General features: G+C 44.9%; 2 protein-coding genes across 3 annotated transcripts; one reads left to right on the plus strand and one right to left on the minus strand.

Moving 5' to 3' along the window:
• Positions 1 to 147: 147 nt before the first annotated feature.
• pop1 (POP1 homolog, ribonuclease P/MRP subunit) lies at positions 148 to 10,219 on the plus strand. Of its 2 annotated transcripts, XR_002197977.3 has the most exons (16): positions 148 to 245; positions 512 to 781; positions 1,532 to 1,707; positions 1,888 to 2,148; positions 2,669 to 2,756; positions 2,938 to 3,137; positions 3,630 to 3,886; positions 4,175 to 4,268; positions 4,411 to 4,519; positions 4,626 to 4,745; positions 6,416 to 6,534; positions 6,683 to 6,871; positions 7,036 to 7,190; positions 7,409 to 7,609; positions 8,462 to 9,347; positions 9,923 to 10,219. XR_002197977.3 is itself a non-coding variant. In XM_020054741.2 (15 exons), exons 2-15 carry the CDS (start codon positions 523 to 525, stop codon positions 9,120 to 9,122), a joined length of 2,889 nt encoding a protein of 962 aa, XP_019910300.2. In that variant the 5' UTR covers positions 148 to 245; positions 512 to 522; the 3' UTR covers positions 9,123 to 9,572. The 2 variants fall into 2 exon arrangements, 1 of the variants encoding a protein (XP_019910300.2); XM_020054741.2 differs by lacking the exon at positions 9,923 to 10,219 and having other exon boundaries at positions 8,462 to 9,572.
• Positions 10,220 to 10,445: 226 nt separating this feature from the next.
• LOC105016509 (NIPA-like protein 2) lies at positions 10,446 to 23,609 on the minus strand. The gene is made up of 11 exons (XM_020054742.2): positions 23,151 to 23,609; positions 18,306 to 18,374; positions 17,732 to 17,903; positions 15,244 to 15,303; positions 14,855 to 14,976; positions 13,762 to 13,858; positions 12,785 to 12,920; positions 12,461 to 12,549; positions 12,196 to 12,259; positions 12,002 to 12,099; positions 10,446 to 10,892 (listed from the first exon to the last, which is right to left on the minus strand). Exons 1-11 carry the CDS (start codon positions 23,586 to 23,588, stop codon positions 10,786 to 10,788), a joined length of 1,452 nt encoding a protein of 483 aa, XP_019910301.2. The 5' UTR covers positions 23,589 to 23,609; the 3' UTR covers positions 10,446 to 10,785.
• Between the last annotated feature and the right edge of the window lie 3,390 nt (positions 23,610 to 26,999).

Here is a 26,999-nt window from a genome sequence, read left to right on the forward strand (position 1 = left end):
GAATTTGTCAGATAACAATATATTTTTCACCCGAACTGAAATTACGAGGTATTTTGATATTTTATTATGACTGCCTTATTTTCTTGACATATGCAATTGTTTAAAGTTATACTGCATCCCCCATGAACACCATTTAACCGGAACAAGTGAAACGTCATATGCTGGGAAAGGATGTAGACAGAAATGTGAGCACTCGGCGTGGTTTGGAAATATAGCACTACACTGTTCCTATTGCTGTTTGTAAGGTGAATATATTTTCTATGGTCTTAACATATACTCTGGTGTGATGAAAGTGAATAACCATACTTCTTTTTTTTGGTTTGCAAATTATTCGTTAGAACTTAAACGTGTAGCAAGCTTGCTAACTAGCTCGTTTCCTAAAGTGAATGGATTTCTAAGCTTTAACATGTAATTGATTAATGCTGGCATACTTGTGGCCATAATGGGAACATTTTGCCAGTGAGCACGACACCAAGCTATTAGTGAGATTATGTTTTGGTATTTTCTGCAGAGCTATCAAACATGTCTACCGCAAAGCACAGGATGCGCAATAAGAAGATGAGGAACCAGCCCAGCAACATCACCTTCTCCACACCGGGACAGGGCAGCTCACATTGGAGGAATGGAGGAGACACCCCTATAGGTCGAGGTCACGATCCCTCTACGCATCCAAGGGGCCAGGGGTCTTCTCACTCAGGCCATGCCCAAGAAGGGGGCTGGGTCCGGGGTCACCAGCGAGGGCAGGCAGGCTACTCGCAGGAGCTGCCCCAGCATATTACTGGTGAAGAACGCTACATAACACTTATCTTGACCGTTTTTCAATTCCGACTGATCACCTTTGCATTGTGTTGAAAACACTGCAAACCAACAAGACATGTTTTTAACCAAAACTAAGGAATTCATTGGTAGACTTACAGCAGTGTTTCAGTTATGAAATAAGGCTTACAACTTAAATAAATATAGGTATTGATAAATAAATACATATTGATAGACCAATATTAAATGTTAAATATTTTAAACACATCTTTTCATAATCTTCCAATGTCACCTGAAGAGGGTTTGGAATTCCATGCTCCCAGGAAATAGCTGGTAGCCTAGCAGTTAAAGCACCTGACTAATAAGTATTTTTAACAGATACATTTAAAACCTAGTCATTTAGCAGATTCTACATTTAAAATGTATAATTTAAATATGTCTGAGACAAAAATACTTGTGAAGGCTTTTAACAGGATGAACTGCGGTCAGCAGTTGACCCATTTGAGCCCTGGGCTTTTGTTTCCTAATAGAGGGGTAGGCCTTGATTAAATGTTTTAGGATTTAAAATAAAAAGGTCCATTATTATCCAGTTTTAAGACTGGTGGATTTGTTGGGATTTTTATGGCGAGAAGAGAGGGGGGGGGGAGGAGGATTATCTATACTTTTACGAAAAAAGGTGCATGTTCTTATAAAATGTTCCTAACGTGTACATTGTGCAAAAAGTTTTGGAGATAAATGTTGCGTTATGTGACATGGATCTCCACTCTGTCTTCAGCTTCAACGTTCGCCAAGGCCCGGGCCGCAGAGGTGATGGCCATGCTGAAAGCTGTCACCAAGACGACGGGCAGCACCCATGTATTTGGCGCCCTTCCCAAACACATGAGAAGGAGGGCCATGAGTCATAACACCAAGAGGCTACCCTGCCGGCTGCGAGAGACAGCCAACAAGATGGTAGGTTTGTGTAGCACACACTAACAGTGACTTCACAGCATGAATCTGTAACCAGTTCAGCAATGCTCTGTTTCCATACATGAAGCGCATTGACTCATCTGATCTAGGAACTGCCTACTCGCATGGCACATTCCTTGTAGTGTTGTGTAAATATTATGGGATGTTTTGGTCTCTGTCAAGTTGATGAGAAGCCAGAAAAGTGGCCAGAAGGAGAAGAAGGAACAGTCCAAGAGCAAGAGCCGGAAAGCCCGTCGGCGCCACGGCAACATGCTTCTGGAGTTCAACAGGCGCCAGCGGAAGAACTTGTGGCTGGAGACGCACATTTGGCACGCCAAGCGCTTCCACATGGTCAAGAAGTGGGGCTACTGCCTGGGGGACAGGCCCACGTACAAATGTTACCGAGCCTGCTACAGGGCCATGAGCAGCCATTGTTTGCTGCAGGTTAGTGTTCCACCCAGAGGACTGGTAAATAACGGTTATGACTTGACGCTGGACTGGTAAATAACGGTTATGACTTGACGCTGGACTGGTAAATAACGGTTATGACTTGACGCTGGACTGGTAAATAACGGTTATGACTTGACGCTGGACTGGTAAATAACGGTTATGACTTGACGCTGGACTGGTAAATAACGGTTATGACTTGACGCTGGACTGGTAAATAACGGTTATGACTTGACGCTGGACTGGTAAATAACGGTTATGACTTGACTCTGGACTGGTAAATAACGGTTATGACTTGACGCTGGACTGGTAAATAACGGTTATGACTTGACGCTGGACTGGTATGTAAAGTTTACATTATAAATGAACAAGTCACAACAATTTTGAGTTTTTGCTGCATTATCAAATGTTGATAGAATGTCATTTTGATCAAATTGTCTTTTTAGTTGCTAATGGTAAACATGAATAATTAACTGTTCTTTGAAACTGAAGTCTCTATCACCCCCACTTCCCACAGGACCTGTCCTATTACTGTTGTGTGGAACTACAGGGACCAGAGGAACAGCTTCTAACAGCCCTGTCTAACATGACCAGTAAGGAAGCTGGTATGGTGCTCCTCTGTTACCTCCTCCACCAAATCAGACATACACATGCACATTATTCTAACAAGGCAAAAAATAGATTATTCCGGTTTAAAGTGTAGACAGTTAAACCTGCATTATAGAAGGCTGAGGGATTGGTGCAGATGGCTGTATAAACCTCTGGTGATGTAACTTCCATTTCCAGGACATACTTTTGCTGCTGCTATATGCCTGTCTGGCAGGAAACAGGGCAGTGTGGTGTTGTACAGGGCAGGACAGTACCCTCTCCAGCCACTCGGGCCAGTCTCCTTCCTCTGGAGACCAAGAACAACGGGCCAGAACCAGGAGGGCCAGGGTGCAACACACCGACAGCTGTGGATCTGGACACATCCCACCATGAAACAGGTCTGAGAACATTCAGGAGAATCAAACAGAATAAAATGACAAATCCTCATCCAGCACTGATATACTGTTAACATGTGAATACTTTTTATTACCTATTTTTTATATTTGACTATGTTTAACACATTGCTGGGATTTCTAATTTGATCAAAAACTTGAGCCTCTGCGGGTCCTTGAAATGCTCAGTCTGATCATGTGGTCATTGAGTCTCTAACACAGGCTGAGCAATCTACCACGATTTGATAGTGTCAAGACAAATATTATTTCACAAAGAGACGATATGTTTTATTGTTGGATATTTAGCAATACATTATCCCAGGTATTTAGAATTAAATGTGGACTGGAGCTTATAGTTATGTGATCACATTATCTGCCCTGCATTTTGCCTACAAAGTTATTCAAAAAAACTCTTCGGTCTTCTTGCAAACTTAGTCAAAGCGTGTGTTATCGCCGACGTTGTTGGGGTGTGTTGTCACTGTGTCAAAATGGCTTCAGGACCTCATCCCAGAGCTGCAGGCTGTCTGCCAGTGTTCAGAGGCTGTGGCTCCACCTGCTCCGGTGGAGCTCCCCGCACCCCAGCCGGCCCCCCAGCCGGCCCCCCAGCCTCCCCTGGTTCCTGGTTCGAAGAGGAAGCAGCCATCGGGGGAGGACGTTGCTGCTGGCCCACCAGCGAAGAAGATCCTGGGGTTCAGCACCAGGCACCCGTCCACACCCCTCACCTGGAGGTCCGGTACCACCGGAATAGTCATCAGGTTGGGTTGCCCCTCAGTGTCTGTCGGGCGTCTACATAGCGTTACGGTTCTAATGATAACGGGGTTTTGAACTTTGTCTTCTGTACGTGGTCTTCTTGTGACTTGGTTACTTGCTTGTGTTTTGAGTTCATCCCATGATTTGGGTTTCTGAATATTAACATTTGAGGAATTTTACTTGGTCGGGTATTTTTCTGTTGCTTATGTGGACTCTCTTCTCCTCAGTCACGTGTGCTTTAATTTATGTTGTTGTCATTTTCTGTTGTTTACCAGTGCTTCTTGTTTTTGCAGTGACCTCACCATGGAGATGGTGCGCTATCGTCTGATTGGACCGTCATCACATTCCGTTCTGACTGAAGCCCTGGTGCCAGCCACTCTCTATGCTGTAAGGACCTGGTGTTCTTGGATGTCTTAAATGGACGATTAACCAAGAAACCGGTTCTTGTCCTGGGCAGCGATCACTGGATTGACACAGTACCTTGTCGGCAGTGATCGTTATGGAATAATTTTTTCTTCTTTTGTACTAGGCTCCTAGTGAAGCGGGACCTTCTTCCTTATGGTGGCCGGAGCACTGCAAAGACCACAGCAACACGTCTCTACTCCAACAGCAAGCTGGGGTCTTCAACCTGCTCAGAGGTGGGTTACACTTCTCATTACCCAAGTCGATGTCAAACTCTGTCTGCCGCGCTGTGTGAGTAATGTGTGGGTGTGTGTGTGTGTGCGCGACATCTCCATTCTTTAGGTGTGTACTCCACAGCAGAGGTCCCTGCTGGGTCTGTCCTGGGCTTGGTGGTGGATGACCCCAGGTTGACCTTACCCGACAAGCGGAGCAAGGCCGTGCCCGATGTCAGGAAGCAACCAGGTAACCTCTGCGCCATTAGTCATGGTAACTGCTGACCGTGTAACCATGGTAACCTCTGGGGGGTGGGTGAAACGAAGTAGTCCACATTAGTTTACTACCTGTGACTACATTTTGGTCCTACTGAACACACCCGTGAGTTTGTGACAGTCCTCAGCCCGGTGGGTCGATCTGGTTCTGGTACTTCTCTGGTCTTGTGCTCCTGGGGAGCCTCTGCTCGTCCGTGCAGATGTCCCAGGTTCGAATCCTGGCAGGTCCCTGTACTCAGACCCCGGCCCACCTGAGGCAAGGCGTCAACCCGCTCCCTGTTAGCTGGGGTTACACGGCTGGCGGTTGCCTCTGACATGTCTGCTTTGTTATGCACAGAACTGAGGTTAAGACATTCGTGTGGCCACAGGCCCATACCCAAATGTGTCCCTGCACCCAAGATGACATCCCTGTGTACACTACGCCCAGCGCTCTAATGGGTGGAAGTTTCACGATATTGCCAGTTTAATATCCCCTCAGATCTCAACAAGGATCAAGGGCAGTGTTTCCCCTATGTGGCGTCGACTGATTTGAAAATGGGGTCGGGAGAGAAACTGGGGACAAGTGGGACATGCAAAGAAACATTAGGATTCTGTTCCTCATAAAATTGTTTGGAACAGGTTCTCAAAACCTCTTAGAACATAGTGGACAGGACCTGGTAGTATAACAAACTGGGGGAGAATTTATTTTTACATAGAATAGTATACACAGATATTGCCAGATTTTCCTTGATACATGTCAAACCTTACTTCCTTTCAGATATAAATATTTTTTTTTGTAAAAGGGTAATTCGCTAGTAGCTGCAGTTTATTAAACTTAAATGAGCATTGAAAATCATGAAGCATGTTAACAGAAATGTTAATACCTGAGGAACACTCACTCCAGGAGTGTCTCGCCCTGAGAACTAATGTTTCGATCCTCCACTCTGGTTGGCAATGGTACAGGCTGCACGTTGCTGCTGCCTGTGGTTAATACCACTGATAATGGGAGATGTTTCTTGTGCTATAAGTCACAACTTGCTTCTTGACGTCTGTGTATTTTTAAAAAACTAGTGAAACATTTCTCTGTATAGAGCATCGCGTGAACACCTGCAGCATGGCTGGTGAAAATGTTTTACACCAATGCCCAAATCTACCAATATTTGTCAGTTAGGCATTAATTATTATAAACATTTATTATTTTTTTTGTCTCATGAATAAAGTCTTGATGCTATATGGATATTTTCCCCCCAAACCTTAATATGTTGTAGACAAACATGTGGGCAATCTAGAGTGCAGGTAATTGTTTTAAAAGCATTATGAGATATGATGGCGTTATCTCCATTCACCAGAATATTAAGGTATATCACCTTTATACACTTATTTTATTTATTTCACGGACTGATCAATTCTTGTTAAACCTATTAATAGAAATGTCTTTCACAAAAATCATAGGTTTCATGGTTTCCTTTCTAGTGAGGTTTTATCCCTTTTTAAGGTCAAATCTCCAATTAAGGAAGTATTAAGACTTAACGTCTCCTGATGTATTTCTATGGGGGATCCATGATCTAGGATTTGGGGATCTATTTGGGATTGGGCCATAGTTAAGTTCCTACCTCTGAGTAGCTGGTCATGTGGAAGTATGTCCTCTGTCACACGGTGTTTCAGAGAAGGACGAGGAGAGGAGGGAACTGATGTTGAAGGGGATCCCTGAACACCTCAGCCAGAGTTCTCTATGGGACCGTTCGGTCCGCGACACCGTCACCTTCAACAAGATGACGGATCAGGTAGAGAACCGTGGGAACCCGTCCACCACTACTCACCACAGGAGACGTCTCAGGAACACAACTCTCTTTTTCTCAGAGTCAATAATCCAATTCCAGTTTGACTAAGTCAGTCGCCATACTGTGTCTTTCATATGTCTGTCTGTCTTAGGAAATAAACAAACTGCGTAATGAATTGCTGGTGCCAGGCTCCAGGCTACCCACCCCACTGCAGGGCCGAGTACCCATCCTCCTGGTGCAGCAGCCTGGGAAAAGCAGGGGTACAGAGATGGGTTCCTGGGGGACAGGATGGGACCTGCTGCTGCCCAAGGCCTGGGGAATGGCCTTCTGGGTGCCCCTTGTACGTGGCACCCTATTCCCTATTTAACAGGCTGTGGGATATGTGTATATGCTGCCCGACCTTATGGCAACGAGTTGCTCAAATCCGTAAATAAATGCCTTGGCTTCATTGCTAACAGTTAACTCCCTTTGAATACCACAAACGGTTCACCCCCCCACCCCCAGGTTTATAGGGGAGTGTGTATTGGAGGGCTGAGGATGAGTCTGAAACACGCCCAGAATAAAGGAGAGCCTCACTTCCCCGACGACTACCCAGACTGCCCTGCAGGAGCACGATTCCAGGAGGAGCAGGAAGCTGAGCTGCTGGCCAAGTTTAGACGGTGAGGTGACAGTTTTATTTTTTTTCATCCAACAACCAAAGATTAGTATTTTTCACGGTTATTACAAATTATTACAGGTGTATTGAAGAAAGTCAAGATTACAAACGGCTTGATGTCCTATTTTAAGTGTTGTATATTATTACCGTAATGTTACGGCTGGGTTGCCTGTCTGGCCCTGAAACCGTTTGACCTCTGCTTCACGTCTGATCTTTGTGTAGACGCCCACCCGCCAAACGGACCAATTACATCAAACATGGCTGCCTGGCTCCCTTTCGTTGTCCTTGGCAACAGCTGGCCGAGGAGTGGGAGATGATTGTAAGGGAGGGAGAAGAGACCACCCCCATGGCGAGTGCACCAATGGAACAGGACATCTCTCATCTGGGTGACACCAAGCCACCACAGAGCTTCACAGTCTTGAGGTCTTTTGGATGATAGTGGATTTGTCATGTTTTTGGTCTTATAATGTATTATATGTACATGTCTTCAGATTACAAAATTTAACTGAGCTTGTATTGGTTCTGCAGCAACAATATCTCTTTGTGAGACGTCCCATAGATGTTTTACTTCCATTGTAGTGATTCAGCAGATTCCTTTATCCAGAGTTACTTAGAAAAGCAATAAGCATTTCTGAAGGATGCAACAACAGATTTAAGACCTTTTTAGCTCTGGGATTCAAACCAGTAACCTCTTGGTTACTTGCCTGAGATTCTGACCGCTAGGTCCAATGTCCTTCTAACAGCACTGTTAATGACATTGTCATTAGTGGTCCTCAGAACATGTAATGTTCGCTTCATCCTCTCTGCACCACACACATTATGTATCCATAATGCTTTAATATTGGCACTTCGCCTTTAAAGGGCCCCTATTTTAGTTTTAATTGTCACGTTTCCTTTTTTTCCAAAAGTGTAGCAAAGTGTTTTACTTTTCTGGCGTATGACTCTTCCCCATGATGAGAACATCACTTCAATAAATCTAAGTGATTAGTGGAGTCTTAAACGCTGTCTATCCTCGTAAAATCAGGACAATCGCTTAGTGCAATGGCCAACTTTGAGCTCATTTGAATTGATTATAATGTGTTTTGGCTGTATCCATTTTCTGGCACAGGGAAGCGATGAGCAGTTTAAAGCATTTCATATCTCAGACCACTCTGTCAGTTCACTATGACTACAAAGTGCCTTTCCTAGAAGTAGGTGGTGGAAAATATCTGTGATTGATTGTTTGTGTTCTGCAGTTTTAACACTGATCCCTCGTGGGTTGTCTCTGTTCTGCAGGAACAGGAAGTATCTGAGGCAGCTTTCTGGTTGGTGTCGACCCACTTCCACAAAAGGTCAGAGGGCAAGAAAACTGGGATCAACCCCACCTCTAGATGGTGTTGCCGCCGCGTCCCTCCTCGCGGCCGCTGGTGGCTGCGCTCTTGTGTGGACCCGTTTGTCTCTCCTCACCAAGGGCCAACCAGAGCAGCACGGCCTGGTGTGCGTCCCCACTGCGGAGGACCTCCAGCTGGTACTCAAGGAGCCGGGCTGCACTGGCCCCCAGGAGCCCCTCCACACTGACCACTTCAAGGCCCGTGTCAAACAGCCACGCAAGAAAGACAAGCTTAGAGCCACCGCTTCCAAGCCGGACAGCAAGCAGTCTGAACCTACTGCAACTGCCAGCGTCCTCCCTGGTCCTAGCTCCTCCCCTTCCACCCTGGGTCTGTGGCCAGAACCGCTCCCCAGTGTGACCTCCCACTGTTCCAGGGTGACCCTGGGCTGGGTGACCCAGGGGGACTTCTCCCTCACGGCCGGTTGCGGCGAGGCCCTGGGCTTCCTGAGCCTCTCAGGGCTGCTCCACACGTTCCTCAGGCAACCTGCCGGTCAAAGAGGCCTGGTCCTGCTCCGAAACCCTGGGTCGCTGCAGTACCGCTTCGCCAAGATCGACATCGAGACCTGAAACCTCACCTGCTGCGGAAACGGCTTCTACGCACAGCCGGACGCTGAGTGTTGTGTGAGGGAGCAGGCATTATGCTTATGATGATGCATCTGACATTTGCGTTCCTTTGCTGAAGCATTGTGCCTTGTGCTAATCCTTTCATTTCAGGGTATTAGAGATGTGCAGATGTATACAGAATGCACTGCACACAGTTGGAGAAAACTGTTCGCTTGACATTGACTGGAGGTGTGTTCTATAAGTTCTTTAGAGAGACATTTTTGGTTCTAAATGGGTTCCACCTAAGACAGGTTTTAGTGGTGCCTGTTCTGAATATGTACTCACTCTCTGGATTGAGGGTTGGGTTTTATTTCAGGTTTATCCCTTGATTTCCCTGTTTGTAAAAGGGATGATCTGTGTGGGATTTAAGAGCGCTTGTTTAAATGAATGGCAATAAAATCCATCTCCCCTCCATCCTAATGTTGTCTGAAGCCTGTTCCACCAGACACGGCACAAGTTCACTACCGGTTCTGCCTCAGAACCCAAATTAGAACCAGGTTGTCTCAGTCATGGCCCTATATTTTCATTGTAGCTTTTTTATTACAATAATATGTATTTGTTGTACTGAGAGTATACAAATTAACAATTTCAGTAATTGCTTTGATGAATTACCTGGTAGACACCTGTCGAACATAATTTATGTATGAGTTGTTTAGATTCAGACCAAAGTACCCCTATTAATAATGAAAAAGACTTTTAAAAACCTAGATTTGGGTTGAGACCCACCAGTAACACCTCATTAACTCAGTGGTTTGTTTTAACAGCGAAACTGCTCAGTTGAAATCAATACTGCGCCAATGAGTCGTCCTGCCTGAAGCTGCTTCTGCCACGATTCCACCGTGTGGGTGTTATCAGAGTCCTGTTGCTTGGCAACTCTACAGAATTAAGCACCTCTGGAGAAAATCTGTTCATTCATGGATTGTGTGTGTGGATGACCTGAGGTGAATACAGGTGTAGGACCATTAATAGCAGTCAGTTTGGCAAATAAACATCAATTACATGTGATTTAAAAAGTTGCAATGTGAAAAAAAATAAAAATAATTCCAACTATGTTGTAGTTGTCGTGCGAGGCCATCCTCTGGAATCTTTCGTTGTTAACCGATGACCGACTAGATGTTTATTTCCGTCAAGTTCAAAGCACTCATGAGCGATCCACGGGTCCTTCAGTCCTCGTGTCGATGGAGTATTTATTTATTCCAGTGAAGGGCACTGTTGCTCCAGCTTTGTAGCTCAGATTGACTGGGCCCCTTGACACATTTTACTAACAAATCAGCAAAACAAACCATATTAAATTTCTGCAGTACTAATTATATTTAATAACTTTTGCTTTAGTATTTACAGAAAGTACAGTCGCTTGTTGACATGGGTTCCCAGAGACCTACACCCTTGAGGACTGACAAGGTGATGTATTTGGTGTGTGAAATGCATTTGGCTCAGATCCTGAGATGGCTCTTCAGTATCAACAGTTGTAGCACCATTTCATTCGCCCGACCAGCACTAGTCAGACCTGCTGGAAACTGCACACTAGGGACGGACTGGCCTTTTGGCAGTCTCTTGTCAGCTGAGAGGCGTGTCGTGTTGACCCAGCCAGACAGGCGTTTGTATGCACCCTCAGGTGTTCCGGGAGTTAAAGCTGGTCCTGTGGGCTCGGTCTGATACACATGAGTTTAGCTGCCAGAGAGCCGTACTTGTTACTGGTAGGATCCGGCTGAACTTTGTCCTTAGTGGTCTTCCCTGTAGACAGCAGAGATGTGACAACACGGTCATTAAACGTTCACCATGTTAGAGTTAGCCTTCCCTCATTTAACTAATTGACTTTGGAGGGTTGTAATCTTGTAATCAGAAACTGATTGAGACACTGGACAAATGTATATTCCCTTCTCCTTCTGCTATAATATAGGAAGGTCTGAGGTAGCAGACTACAGGATCATTACAGAGGTGGTAAGCTGGAGCCAAACCTCTTTTGCTTTCCGTTAATATTTCAAATACTTTTTTTCTACAAATTGTTCAGAGTGACTGAAATATTCCTGGTCTGTCGATCAGTTGACATTAAACAATAGCAGCACAGTCCCGCCCTCCCAGCCTAGAAAATAATATTCAGGCCTTGTTCAGGGGACACATTTTGCCATTGTTTAAAATTCTAGTCTTGCAGACGATAGAGGCAGAATTTGACAAGGTGCACCTTCAAATGTGCTGGCAGAACAATTAATTAGTTGACTCAATCGTGAAGATGGAATTTCAAAACACGTTACATGATCTGAGAGGACCTTTGTCCAGGGTTAGTGCTTGTCTGTGCCCTAAAGCCTAACCTGAAGGGCTGGTTTCACGGACAAATCTTTGATTTGTATCAGTGAAACCGTCATGAAATGTTTAAAAGGTAAACTTCAAATGATTGTCTACAGAGTTAGGCAAACCAATCATTAGTTTCTTCCTTCAGGGCAGATTAGTCCACAAATGTTTGAGTAAGTAAAACTCCCAAACTCCTCGCAGAACAGTTTCATACAGTAACACCTTGTTAAAACACTGTTTACACTAGTGCCAGGTTAATGTGTAATGGTGCTCTCAATAAGACTTGTTCCTGACAAGCAGCATGTACTTTATATGGGATCCCCACAGACATGGGACTGGTGGCTAAAAGCTGATTAAAACAACAAACCACCATCAGATTTGAATAAATCCCAGTCTTAGGCCAAACACAACAAATATATTGTTCAAATCCCATTTGAAATGTAGTCATTCTGGATTGTTTCTGGGTAGACACGGACTGATATTAAAGGAGTTTCTTTCTGGTGCAATTTCAAGTGGTCTCATTCACTCAATCATTCAGAGACGTGTGTAGTTACCAGGGATCTTTCCCATGGCTATGAAGGTCTGGTCCGGAGTCTGGATCTTGGGTCTATCTCTGGCTATCAGGAAGACTCCGAGACAGGAGAGCAGACAGCTGGAAAGAGTTCATACAGAGTTACACTCACACAGCACTCCTCTGGCCAGGATTAAAGTGTCCTAGATGTCCAAGAAATACTGAATACCTACTCACCCTAACAGAAACATGAATATATTGAGCAAAGCCAACCCACTGAATTCCTGGTAAAATACTATTCCTGCAAAACACCAAGAACATGTTTTAAAAACAAAAACAAACCTCAGATCTCATACAGAAGTCTTACAGAAGCTCTTCATAACACAGGGTCAACCATCCAGTAGACCCCCCCCCCCACACACACACACACACACACACACACAACGACCATAAAGCATGGTGAACCATTACAGACGGTCGGCAAAGCGGTGGCTGAACATACCCGCCACGACGGCACTTGCCGTGAAGAACACAAAGTGGATCGGAACCACCTCCGTGGCGGAAAACATCTTCATGGCCTGATTGAGGAATCTGTGGGGAGGAGACGGCAAGCGACAGGTCAGTCCCCCCCCCCCCGAGGGCCAAGGACAAGACACCGTGACCCTGGGACGACCCGGTGGAGTCATCCAACATTAACCATGGTGCTAGAAGCAACCCAGTTGTCATGCAGACGTTCACTCCACCCCCCCCCATGTGGGGGGGCCACATGAACTCCACTTGAGAAGAAACACAAATCCGAGTGGAGGAGGAGAAACGCAGGCCTTACTTGATCTGGAAGGCACAGGAGGCCCCCATCACCACCACCATGACGTAGAAGATGGGATACGTGAGCTGCAGCCGACCCTGGATGGACTCGGTGATCATCCCGGACACGGCCTTCACCGAGATCACCGTGAGGGACGCTGGAGACACAGTGACACACACGGACGCTGACATCACAACCTTGTCGTGCTCAGAGACACGCCTAGTCCCTTTCACCATGGGATGACCGGGGTTCTGCTCCCCGCTCCGACCCCGCGACCTCTCTCCCACCTCTCTGCATCTGGTACTCCTGCATCATTTCAGAACTGTGTCAACCCCACCCCCAACCAAAATATACCAGATGAATGCTACACTTTTCCAAAGAAGTTAATATAAGCTCAGGACTCCTCCCATACCCTTCTGTTACTGACCCCCCCCGCCCCAAACCCTTCTGTTACTGACCCCCCCCCGCCCCAAACCCTTCTGTTACTGACCCCCCCCCCCCCCCCGCCCCAAACCCTTCTGTTACTGACCCCCCCCGCCCCAAACCCTTCTGTTACTGACCCCCCCCCCCCGCCCCAAACCCTTCTGTTACTGACCCCCCCCGCCCCAAACCCTTCTGTTACTGACCCCCCCCGCCCCAAACCCTTCTGTTACAGACCCCCCCCGCCCCAAACCCTTCTGTTACTGACCCCCCCCCCCCGCCCCAAACCCTTCTGTTACAGACCCCCCCCGCCCCAAACCCTTCTGTTACTGACCCCCCCCGCCCCAAACCCTTCTGTTACAGACCCCCCCCGCCCCAAACCCTTCTGTTACAGACCCCCCCCCCGACCCAAACCCTTCTGTTACTGACCCCCCCCCCCCACCTCAAACCCTTCTGTTACTGACCCCCCCCCCACCTCAAACCCTTCTGTTACTGACCCCCCCCCCCACCTCAAACCCTTCTGTTACTGACCCCCCCCCACCTCAAACCCTTCTGTTACTGACCCCCCAAGTTCTTACCGAGTAGAGAAACAAGGACCATTACTATGACGATGTTTTTCATATTTCTTCTCTTGTACAGATAGAGCAGAACAGAAAACACTATGATCTCTATAACCTAGGGAGAGAGGGTAATAAAAAAACAGACAAACCATTAATAACACAGAGACCATTTCCATCAACTGTCCCTCTCCAACCATATCACAAAGTCAAAGTGATAATTTCTCCCCAGACCACCTGACCCATTCATATTACACTGCTATCTTGCTATCTGCTCCAGAAAGAAGCAGTCAAAAACACTAAAGCGGGGAATGAAATTCTCCTCTGTTCTCCAGGCGAGCGTATCTTATCAGAGGACCAGAATCCTCAATGAGTGGAGCACAGGGGAAAAACAGACCTTTAATAGAAACAAATGAGAAAAAATATGAAAACATACTACAATAAAATGATTCATTGTTCTCTCCTTTAATCAGAAAGTTCCACTGCAGAGCCGTCCTTGTGAGTTTACAAGTGCTTTGAGAAAAAGAAATCTCAGCTACACAGACGTGCACGCAGACAGACGTGCACGCAGACAGCTGTCAGTAACTGCCTCACAGAGAGGTTTGGAGGCTGAGGAGGATCCTTTTGGTTTTTTGGTTCCTCCTCAGCCTCCATAAAGAAGATAGGGGACGGTTTGGAATGTCACGGGCCAGGACACCGTCGTCACGGGCCAGGACACCGTCGTCACGGGCCAGGACACCGTCGTCACGGGCCAGGACACCGTCGTCACGGGCCAGGACACCGTCGTCACGCGCCAGGACACCGTCGTCACGCGCCAGGACACCGTCGTCACGCGCCAGGACACCGTCGTCACGCGCCAGGACACCGTCGTCACGCGCCAGGACAAAGTCGTCACGGGCCAGGACAAATCAACTGTAAGTTGATACCGTCTCATGTATTTCACAAGCTTTAGTCAGTTGAAACAAAACATGTTTTTCTCCATCCATCCCAAGATTCTGTCTGAAAGATGTACCAGGTGATATGGGTTAGGGTTAGAATATGTACCAGGTGATATGGGCTAGAAGACATAACCTAACCCATACCAGGTGATATGGGTCAGAGTTAGAATAGGTACCAGGTAAACCAGGAACTGCCAGCTGACAGTGTACTTCTGGACCAGGTGGGCGGTGATGTGAGTGGAGGTGTGTGGGGCAAAGGTCACCAGAAGATAGGTCCCTGTCACCGCTAGGGTGCCACCTGCAGGTCAGGAAGACAATCACAACTCATGGGCAACGGTCCCCTTTACCTGAAGTACCTGTTTAATCAGAACTAAGTTCTAGAGTAAATGTCTGCTTTACATCTCTATTACAAGCAATATTTACACAGAGTCGCTAGGCTGACCCTCTTCAAGACAACATGTGTTGAAGTCAACCAGTCACAAAGGGTTAGTTTTGTAAAAACCTAACTCAAAAACAATTATGTTTGGATTATCAGAGAGGTGTGTTTGTGTGAGACTAAACTTACCGACAATGTCAGAGGCTCGTAATGTCTCTTTCAGGAACAACACGGAGATGATGGCACTAGCTGAAAGCAAACGGCAGCCATTTTACCATTTATTATACACCCCACATACCCACCAAGCAGACCCCAGTCCAAGGTCAACACGGTCCCGAATAAAGGAGCAGAAATGTGGGCTCAAACTCCTATATGAACACACATTAAACATACAGTATCAATGTGTCTAATTAAAGAAACATTTGCACGAACAATACTTTCTCTCTGCCAAAAAAGGGCGTGGTGAGTCTGTGCCATGTTCACATTCCAAATGGAACTGGGAATCATTTTCAAATTTCCAACTGGCTCAAGCAAATCACATAAATCAACCAACAAGTTTGAAAATTCTAAGTTTCCTAGTTTTCAAAAAGCATGTAAACACAGAATAAAACGGATTGAGGTCCCTTGGGTTGCAGGTTGGGTGTTTCCTACTATGCTGACGAATGACAATATCCATCGAATCTTTGGCTGACTGGACATTCTCGAATATGACATATTAACATGTCAATCTATCTGACAAGGTTCAGAAACCTATGATCAAACCAGTAACCCTGTCACATATTCCAAGAGAAAGGCAGCCATTTCATATCTACATCTTACGGAATGAAAAACGTCAAATTGTTTTTGTCATCCGAAAAACAACTTGACCAGCCGTGCAGAAATATGACAATGTGAACCACGGTAAACAAAGCCAGTCTCACAGTAACCCTGTCACTCAGTCTAACTCACACAAGAATTCAGTGAAAGGTCAAAGGTGAACATCATGCTGCCAGTCACCATTCACGCGGTTCTATTGGCTGACACTGAAGACACGTACATGTCCTTGTCACATAATGAAAATTCATAACAAATGAAATGCTTTCTGCTTCCACCCATCTCCTCGGAAATTGACTTATTGACACCAAACGTCTGTTTGTGACAAGACATTGTGATTCAATATTGACATGCCGCTGATAAAACCGTTTCAAGCGTTTCCTCGTCACCAGTCAGTTGGTAATACCGCTATGCAGAGAGCTCATCTCACACTCTGGGTTCTCCTGCCTTGGGGACAGACCCGATATTACAGGTAACCATAGCGACTCCACATTAAGGCAGATTATGTATTGTATTGGCCAATATCAGAGACACGGAGAGGGTCTCCAGGGTAAAGAACCGCCGTCACAAATTCCAAAGCAGAATTCTTGTGTGTGTGTGTGTGTGTGTGTGCGCGTTCGCACGTGTCCTCTAGATGAGGTAGCGGGACCCATGAGACCACAACACAGCTCCGCTGCATCATCCACTAACGTAGCTGTAGAAGACGGAACCAACATAACGAGAATCCTCCACCCAACTCGTTCCCTTTAAGAAACACACAGCCTGGTCAACTCCAGCCGAGCTGTACAACGCCAGACCAGTCCATTCGGTCTATAACAACACACCGTCGGTCCATGACGGCGGTCTACAAAAACCACAAGTCGTTAAGGGTCTCTCTTGCGGTAAAACTGGCTGCTAGCTTTCGGCAATAATCTGAATGTGTTTTGTTCCCCTCTGGCATTTGAATACACAGCACTCAAGGTATTCTCAGAACCCCGCTTATGTGAATCCCCTTAGTTCCCCCCATCAGAGGAACATTTGCACAACTTGATGGTCGGAATATCAAGCTGAAGCTGACGAGATTCCATACGTTCATTACCCAACAGGCTGGATTTCTGCTCTCCTGTCTCAGATCATACGGAGGAACGCACAACAAAGTCTCGGCCTCGGCTGCCTGGAGGTTTTAGAATGGAATTTGTAATTTTTTGTGTAACAACAGTGACATTACATTACAGACTTGCTTTTATGATAAGTACCCAGGAGGTCCTCTAGGCTTTTTAACCCAAAGCCTCAGACTTTAACATTCATGTCCCCTCTTCCTCCACCCCAACTCTCACTAATTCTTCCAACCACACACATCCCTCTGGGTAACTCCGGTTTACCAAGTCATTTTCTGAGGTGGACGTTAAGCATACGAGACCAGATCTAAGGTCACCTGAAATACCTCAACAGTGACCCAGGGCGTTCCAAAACGTTCTCAATACTCCGGTTAAAATACAGTATACGTATGATTTGGAGTCGTTTCTGCTTGGTGTGAGATCACCATGACAACAGTCCTCCTGAGTTTAGATGGTGAGTCAGCAGTCTGTTGCTTGTAGCCTGGACTCCTAGCCCGGTCCTGGCTCTGTTCGGGCGGTCCCCTTGACTCCCTTTGCGACAGACAGACGAAACCAGGCTAGAGAACCTGGGGAGGACCTGACCCAGAAGGTCAATATTTAACCTGCCATTGGAATGTTTACACTGAACAGGTGACAGTTGCACCAGCCAGCGCCTGAGCCTCATTCAAGTGTTCCCAGGTCCGATCAGGTTCACTCGTTTTTTAAAACACAAAGACATTACACTTCAAATGAATCAGCCAATCACTACGCCTGAGGGTTGTCCTTACCTATGACTGACACACAGCCTAGCGGTGCAATGAGGGAGGCAGGAGCAAAGCCGTAGGCTGCAAAGTTCCCCAGCTCTCCGAGCCCCATGAGGACAACACCGCACCACCACAACCAGGAGGTGTAGTAGGGCTTGGAGCTGCTGTGTCTGGACTGACGCATGTGGGCATATTTCTGATGGAGGGCAGAGAGTCAGGAGTCGTGTTCAGAGAAGGTTGCATGAACAAAAGGTCCCCAAATCAGTAATTAGCGTAAAACCAAATAAACAAGGCAACAGTAAACGTGTTGATATCATGTGGGAATTAGAGAGGCACATGTCCCTGAGCATGTGTGCCAAATGTCAGTGTGATTAAAACAGATCCAGAGATCAACGTCTGTCTAATAGCACCACAGTGTGATTAAAACAGATCCAGAGATCAACATGTCTGTCTAATGGCACCACAGTGTGATTAAAACAGATCCAGAGATCAACATGTCTGTCTAATAGCAACACAGTGGTTGAAAAAGGTAAATGAACATATCCGGAGAAGGATGCTTTGTTTCCCAGACCAGACTCACACCCAAACATCTACCTACCTGTATATTCAATGAAATGCTGATCAGAAAGTTCCCTGATATTGAAATGATGATTCCCAGGAGATAGGTCTATGAAAAAATACAAAAATTTAAATGAAATCAGAGCAAAAAACAACAACAGAACTATCGTAAGAATCATCCCACTAAGAACCCCACTAGTACCATCATCCCCACTGAGAACCGCACTAGTACCATCATCCCCACTCAGAACCCAACTCAGAAATAAACAGTTTCTCAACACAGGTCATCCAGTTGGCACCTACTGCCCTGTCTGAGTCTGTGTCCCCAGATGGCAGCCTATTCCTAATGTAGTGCACAACCTTTGAGCAGGGCTCTGGGCCAAATCAGTGCATTAATGTGAATGGGGTCCCACTAAGGACCCAGGCGTCTGTCTTCACCACTACTGGCGGGGAGGGAGGGAGGGGGAGAGAGAGAGAAAAACAATGTGTGCATGCAAAACATAGTCAATGGGAGATCGCCCCAATTTGGGTTTCATCCCATGGGCCCAGCATCTTACAAACACCCCTACACACCAGAGTCACTCTGACAGGCTTTCCTTTCAAGGCAATCATTTAACACAATAAAACACGGAAATATGATAATTCACATATTTTAAAAAAACCGCACACAGAACACAAACTGTATTGTTCATTACATGAAGAAGCCTGGGTGAATAATCCCCACCCTGGCCAGACAGTTGGTACACACAGACACATGCATGTTCACACGCATAGCAGGATGGGGTGACTCATTCCAGCAGGATGAATGACATTGTAACAACTACAAACAACAACTGTAAAACAGCTTTTAAATGGATGTAGAGCCAGGGAATGTTGAGCCGGGCAATGTAGAGAAGGTCCTGGGACCTTCCCAGAGATTCCTGGGAACACACCTTGTCATTCAACATTGTGAGATATGTGCTGGCTAAACCCAGGGAAGCCAAGTATCCAGGCAGTTCACCGGTTACAGGCAGTTATAATTTTTGTTGGACTTTTGTTCCAGAGGCAGGGCTCTCCCAAAGGCAGAAAAGCTCTTGATAACATGGTAACTTAAGCTTAAAATACATGGTAACTTAAGTTCCCAAAAACGCATTGAAAGACAGCAAAAGGAGTTTTGTTATTTCTAACAATTCAAGGATGCTAGTTAGAGATTGAGACGTTGATTACATTGGAAGCAGGTGACATGCTCTGGGACGACATTTGACTAGGCCTGGCGCTTGTCCCGCCCTCATCTGAACACATTTCCAGCCGAACGTTCACGCCAGCCTGAAACAGTGGCCCAATCATCACTCCAACATCTGCAAAATCACTGGCCTTAGGTCCAAATAACTGACAAACCAATTGGGGCAAGTTAGATTGCGGTCGAAACAGAAATCCAAGCGTTGTAGTAACTGAAATATCAATATGGATTATTTCCTCACTCAGGTGTCAGGAGCCCATTTACACTCACTTTCCTGTTGCAGGAAGGGAAACTACACAAAGGCTGGCAAACTGGGGTCCGAGTTGGCCAGGCAGGTCACTTCTGGTAACAGTCCTCCCTTGGTTTTGGAACATGGTTAAAGTAATGATTTGATAAGTTAACATTTTCATAATTTTGTAGATGCTCTTATGCAGAGTGACTTGCAGGAGCAGTTAACACTCATGCTCAAGGACAAAACGACAAGTTGGTTTGGGGAATGTAGTAGCCTTTCAATTTCTGGTCAGATAACCATTTAAAAGTACTACTCCTACATCAGCCACTCCAGTGATCCCACAGATTGAAGGAGGTACCAGTTCATTGTTTAACCACTCCAGTACCTCTATAGATTGAATAAGGTACTGGCCTCTACTGACCCATATACTTGCATTCATGTATTTTTTATTTTACATAGCATTTCCCGTATTATTAAAATATTAGTGTTATTTCTTTAATTACTGTGCAGAATGAGTCAGCATTTTCACTGGTACCTGTTTAAACGCGTTGTGCCCTGTGCATGTGGCCAGGATCTGGGAGTAATAGATTACATTAAATGCGTTTAAAATAACTGTCAGTTACTCTACCCGCAAAGGTACTGCAATAAGAATAAAGATTAATTTCTGCACCCCCTCCTTTTCCCTTTTTCTAATGCATAATTTCACACTCAATCACACAAACTCACACAAAAAAAGACACAAAATACAGACAGACAAACACAATACTATGTAAGTGGTGCGTCGTCCCTTGCTTTTATATCCGGGAGATGTGAGGGCCCACACTCGAAAATCCACAGAAAATAACAATGGGCACAATGTGTTGCTGCACCAGTCTCCAGTGAGACTGTGACAATGTGTGCAGTGGGGAATCCAGTGCATTTGTCTGACTGACACTTGACAAACTCCCAGGACCTGGAAAGCACCACGTTCTTGGTCTAGAAATTGTGCCATTTGTTCAGCACAGATGCTGTTTCTGGGCTACGTACACATGTACCTAGGGTATGTATATTGTGGATTGTGACCAGATGCACGACTGTGCCTGTCTTAGGTTGTCCCGATATCACGGTTGGGATGTTATCCATCATTGGCTAACCAGCCCTCTTCACTGGCCACACTTCAGGCCACGGGGAGCAGACCTTTTTGTTCTTTAATGACATTCAGTTACACCTTTTTCAGTGTAAGTTTGAATGACAATTTTGAGCGAAACCCTTCTACGGATTCCAGATTCTGTGAAAATGACAGATGCAAATACTTCGAGACAGACTGCCAGCAGATCTATGCTCCCTCTAACACTCAGTATCTAAACAGGCCCTAATGGCCCTTAAGGGGAAAGTAAAATTAAGTCACTGTAAGTAATTCGTTTACATTATTGAGTTATGTCCCTTGGTACAATTTTGGACAAGCAACTAGTAGCTGCAACCAAAAGTAACCAAACAAACACTTCACATGGCAAGTAAACAGTGAAACTAGTAGTACTCGTTACTCCATATCCTGTGTGGGAGACAACAGCAGAAGGTAATTTGATACAGAGGTAAATATCTACGCAGAAGATTACACGCATGTGACCCAGGACAAAAAGGGTGCCGTTGTTGTCTTAACACACTCCTCCCGTGCGCAGTTCTATTTCCCCAAGCTCCATCTCCGTTCCTGGCTAAGTCGTAAAAACAGTCTCTAACCCTAACTTACGCTGCTTTATATAAGCCAATGATAGTGCAGCTTACTGCGTGTGCCATCTCTGGGCCTGACCAGATAGGACAGATGAGGCGACAGCACTGTCTTCCTGTCCCAGTGTATCCGCGTTCGAGACGACAGACAGCGCGCGTCTTTGTCCCTAGAGGACAATGAAGAACTGTGGCAGACCAGGGATGGATCTGGGAGGAGGGAAGTGAAGGAGCGGAGGAGGCTGGGTGTTGAGTTATCTCCGAGCTGAGAGCCATTCAGGGCCATGGTACAGTAGTCCTATTCTCTAACAGAAACGGCATCTTCTCTAATTTCTACAGTGTGCATCCATGCCTCCTTCACTCCCCAACTGCTTTGCCAGCGAGACCTACGTGTAGCTGACAGAATACATGGCCTTGGATGGACAGGTTAAAGGTACGCTATACATGGTGGGCTATACTGTAGGTCTCCCAAGAGGTTTGACAAGCCAGGAAGCCACTGATGAAAAGATTGCCCCATTAAGATTTTATTATGATTAATCCTTGGTGGACAGGTTATGAATAAAACGGGTTATGAATCCCCTCTGCTTACAGTCGTGGTCAAAAGTATTGGCACCCTTGCGCTTTTTTCAAATAACTGACATTGTCTCTAAACACAAGTTGAAATTGACAAGTATTTGGCCCTCATAATTCTTTATTTTACTGTTTTCACTACAGAACCTTTGGTCAATTTGATTTAAAACCAAAACAACTGCAATCAAGTGCTTCCTAAAGGCATGGATGACTGCATCCCTGTCCTGCCAGTTTGGTCCACTCTGCTCTAGTTCTCCCCCATTTTGAAGAGAGCCCAACTACTGTTTTAAGATCTCTCCCCAGGTTTCCAATTGGATTTAGATCCACAGTCATTGCTAGACACTGAGATTAAACATTCCTGGGTGCTTTTGGAAAGTTATTTTGAGGTCATTGCCTTGCTTGAATATCCATGATCTTTGATGTAGACAGCTTTCTGACACAGTTTGACACTCCAAACTGCCTTGGACTTCTCCTCGCACACATTCATGCAACCAGCATCAGAGTGTAGTAAAGCAACCCCAAAACATCACTGATCCACTCCATGTTTGACTGACACAATCCCCTTTCACTGACTTGGCAACGAATGGTATAATTATTAATATCTTATTCTAGAAAGTGGCAATAGTACTGTCCGGACATTTTAGGATTTCTTTGAGGAATGCTAAGATCAAGTATTTCTGATGTTAAGAACTGCAAACCAAATAAATACATTTTTGAAGAAATGCTTAATTATTTGAATGAAATGCAAGGGTGATAATTTTCGCCACAGCTGTACTGTAGCCTATAACTTCCATGTCCTCCAGTCATTTCGAATTTGCGGCATTCACACCGATCACTCAAACTTCCAGGAACTGCAGTATATGTCCACTTTCTCAATGGCCGTAAACATTTGGAAGTAGAAAGGGAAGGCAGGAGAGTTTCTGTGGAGTCACTTTCTCTGGCCCGAAGTACGGCGCCAATAAACTACACAACAACACGGTACTGTACGAGTTAAAAAAAAAAAGTTAATACGATTTCGAATTTACGAAATTCGAATTTACATTACTACAAACGACACAATTAATTTATCACTAAACAGCCAGCAACTCATATTTGTGTGTGAATTATTGTATTTCTCTATTAATATGATACATAAACAAAGGCCTGAGGGGGATGATGCCTACCTTCAACGGATTTTCTCTAAAGTCAGAGAATGGAGATGGTTCAGATGAATTCTGGCCAGTTCTCTGGGAAAACAAGACATCTAAAGTTGAGCTGTTCGCCATGTTTTTCTCCTCTCCTTCAATATTAGTACTTAATCGAAAATCAATGTTCACATTATTAAAAAAATTCTCGATTGCTGCGGTAAACTGGCATCCCAGTTCGAGTCTCTCATGTCTGTCACGCCTGAAGTGGGTACTGAATAGTTGAACTTGAAATTTGCTACGCTTTGCGTCCGTGTTGGTCTTAAGGCGGATCCGCAACAGGTGGGAAACATGCAACGAAGGCTCCCGGGATAGGATCAATCGAGTGGCGAACTGGTCACCAAAAATAATAATCACTTGTGGCCAGAGAAAAAGTATATCGTTACTAAACGCAGTTTCGTTAGATTTTTCTTGCATTTAATGAAGATTTGATTAAAGCATCTATCTATTATCTTAATCTGCCCGTAATTACTCTTTCAAGATGTTTAACGTTGCAATTAATAGACATGATTTGTCACCTATTATCACTTCGGATAGACAGGGATAGACTCATGTTCTGATTAGCAAATGTGTTTTAAAGGGTTGCATCTTTTGAATGCGCGTCCTGGTCACCAGACACACTGCTATCCAAGGCTATAGCGACATCACGGTAGAAATATAACAAAAAATGCTATATAGCCTGTGCCTTATTATTCGTCTCACCTGTCCAGCTATCAAGATATCCTGTAACTACAGTATTATGCCATTGATTAACATCATACAGCAGTCGCCCTCTCGTGGACAGTCATAAAAATGTGAAGTGAAATGATTGACAGAAATTGTACAGTTTCTAGTCTGTGGACTAGAAATAAAGAACAAAGCTGTTTCAAGTGTCCTTTGGCGACCACACAGAATACAGGACGAGCTGTTGCCTCCAACTGGAGCAGCCTTCAATGTACTCTTTTAATGATTGAATAAATCAAACCAAACACTCAACTCACGCTCGCTGTTGGAGAGCTGTTCAGTGGCTGCCGAAGACCGGAGAACACATCCTGATATTCTGGAGACAGACCAACACTATCTCCATGATTCTAGCACACCTGTGTGTGTGTAAGAGAGAGACAGTCCTGACTAGAGTCTATACCCCAGGCTACATCGGGCTACACACACCTGTCTCTCGTTTGTCTGCGCAGCATTTGGCAGATGAGGGCCCCTTTGTTCTACTAGGCTCAGATAAGCAGAGAATCATTGTGTACAGATGGATTGCCACCTCCGTTCAAATGCAAACGCCTACATTTCAGACACACTGGTTTAACTCGAGAACCGTGATGTCGTTTCATCATACACAATGAATAAGGGAATAACGACTAATGATGATCCTTTCATTTGTTACTTGCCTTATTTAGTCAGGAATGGAAATGTTTTCTCTTGCAACCTATGGAACTGTGGTAAACCGCCCAGGACTGGGCCACAATGACATATTCAACCTTATGTCATTATAATTTGGGTTGAATTTTTTGACAAAGCATCTTGCAACACTGCATTAGAACTATCAGTTGATCTGAAGAACAGTTTGAGCACGTACTCTCTACTGCACACAACCAAGAAATGTTATATAGTATGAATCCAAGGAATTGCTGACAGAGACAAGAAAAAGCCTGACTGAATTTCCCAAAACACAGTGTAAACAAGCCAGCAGAAAATCCTTATGGGAAAATGTCCTGTGCACCAAAGGTTCTGTTATCTTAACATTACAACATTAGCTGTACTGTTCAGATCGCTAGGTTGGACAAAAACAGCTCAGGGGCAGTAATGTGGATATACTTTACTCAACTTAGTTGCCCTCAAAGCAAAGTCTGTGCCAGAAGTGAAAAAAAAAAAAATTGCAAGCATTAGTTTTAAAAAAGCAATGCTGGGGGTTGGTGTGGAGAGCTGTAGATATGCAATAGAAAATGCAATAGAAAACGTAATCATACTAGTTCTGGACATTCTGGACAGTGCAGGTATTGACACAGCTAGATTCTACCTTCTACATTTTCATATTTTTGTAATTTAGTTGGCTCTCTCCAGATTCTTACATTCTTAAATGAGCTATTTGGAAGCTAGACATGATAATGTGGCCACAATGCTATGAGGGCCTGACTGGAAATATAGCCAGGACACTTTTTTAGAATTCTCAGATTTCTGTAGTTAAAGCAGGATATAAAATGTTAAATAAACACACAAGATAGACAGTTAATAGTGATGAATGAGTGTATTTTGAACACTGTACTTCTAAAGGGTCCTCGTTTTGCATGTGTGTGTACATGTTCCATGTGTGGGATCAATTCCTTTCCAATTCAGTCAAATCAACTGAAATTCAATGTTCTCTTTTGGTAGAATGTCCTGTACCCATAACAAATGGTTATCTATTTATTAGCCTTTCGTGTGCCTAAAGTAATTAACACAGTAGGACACAATATTATATTTCTATTGTACAGATTTGTTCAATCTGATGCACTTCATCAGTTTTCTTAAATTGTTGATACCATTATCCAGAGAAACTTACATACATTAAGCACTTACAGTTTTTATGTTACAGCTTATTTTAAGAAAAATAATAATTGTACACATGCTTATATATACATATGCACATATATATGTATATATATATATATTTGCATATACATGTGTACATACAGTACCAGTCAAAAGTTTGGACACACCCTCTTATTCAAGGGTATTTCTTTATTTTTACTATTGTACATATAGAATCATAGTAAAGACATCAACACTATGAAATAACATGTATGGAATCATGTAGTAAAACTACAGAAATACCCTTGAGTGAGTAGGTGTGTCCAAACATTTGACTGGTACAGTATGAATCACATACAGGGCCATATCTGCTTCACTGCCCTGGGGCCTTGGGGTGTCATATTAAGAGCAGAGGGAAGAGTGCCCTCTACTGGCACACATCATTTCCAGCAGCATCTGGTTTTATATCCAGAGATCAACAGGACCAACCCAGAGGAAGGCTGGGATAATGTAACACTAATTGTGTTTAACAGGATAATGTAAATATAATGATGTGATGGAGAGGAGAGGAAGCCATAGCCGAATGTTATTAGAAAAGACATTTAAATTGCATGCATTTAATTTATTTCTCTTAATATCTGGTCTACAGCTCCCTATACAGCCCTAGCTGCTGCCCCCACCCCATCTCCAGCCCCCACCCCATCTCCAGCCCCCACCCCATCTCTAGCCACCAGCATGTAGATCCTTCAGCTTTGTTTAAAGCCATTGGCAATTGTTCAGAATGCAACATATGGTCAACTTTATTGACAACATTCATCATCAACAGGCCCCATAAGAGCCTAATCTCACAGCAGTAAAAATTCCCCACAGAATCCCGTAGGGGGTTATATCTGAACCAGCCCTGAAAAGTGAGTCCCCTGGAATGACACTTGTCATAGAAGAGGTCAGAGCACTGCGACCTTCTGCAATTGATTTGTCTGAGAGGGAGAGGGTGGGGACAAAAGGGGATTGGGAGAGCAGGAGGGAGGGACGGAAGGAGAGAAGGAGGGAGGGACAAGGAGAGAGAGATTCAAAGGGAGGGAGAAATATCCAGCCAAACTAAAGATGGAGAACCTCAGTCACCAGATGAGAGAAACCTTCCATACCTCTACTCTGTCTCCAAATTTTCTCCCCTCTCTCTCTCTCTCCCTCTCTCTCTCTCTCTCTCACTCTCTCCCTCTCTCTCTCTCTCCCTCTCTCTCTCTCCCTCTCTCTCTCTCACTCTCGATATGTCTGCTCTTTCTCCATATCTCTCCTCTCTCTCCCTCAATCTATTACCGTATTTGGTTAATC

This window comes from Esox lucius, chromosome 16, assembly GCF_011004845.1.
Source record: "Esox lucius isolate fEsoLuc1 chromosome 16, fEsoLuc1.pri, whole genome shotgun sequence".
Classification (NCBI taxonomy): domain Eukaryota; kingdom Metazoa; phylum Chordata; class Actinopteri; order Esociformes; family Esocidae; genus Esox; species Esox lucius.

Excerpts from the sequence above, each read along its gene's own strand:
- pop1 (XM_020054741.2), top strand. The coding sequence starts at position 523 with ATGTCTACCGCAAAGCACAGGATGCGCAATAAGAAGATGAGGAACCAG. Across the intron at positions 7,191-7,408 it reads CTGCTGGCCAAGTTTAGACG|ACGCCCACCCGCCAAACGGA; the intron begins GTGAGGTGACAG and ends ATCTTTGTGTAG. Across the intron at positions 7,610-8,461 it reads CAGAGCTTCACAGTCTTGAG|GAACAGGAAGTATCTGAGGC; the intron begins GTCTTTTGGATG and ends TCTGTTCTGCAG.
- LOC105016509 (XM_020054742.2), bottom strand. The coding sequence starts at position 23,588 with ATGCAAGAAAAATCTAACGAAACTGCGTTTAGTAACGATATACTTTTT. Across the intron at positions 14,977-15,243 it reads ACGAGCCTCTGACATTGTCG|GTGGCACCCTAGCGGTGACA; the intron begins GTAAGTTTAGTC and ends CCTGACCTGCAG. Across the intron at positions 12,550-12,784 it reads TCCTGTGCCTTCCAGATCAA|ATTCCTCAATCAGGCCATGA; the intron begins GTAAGGCCTGCG and ends TCCTCCCCACAG.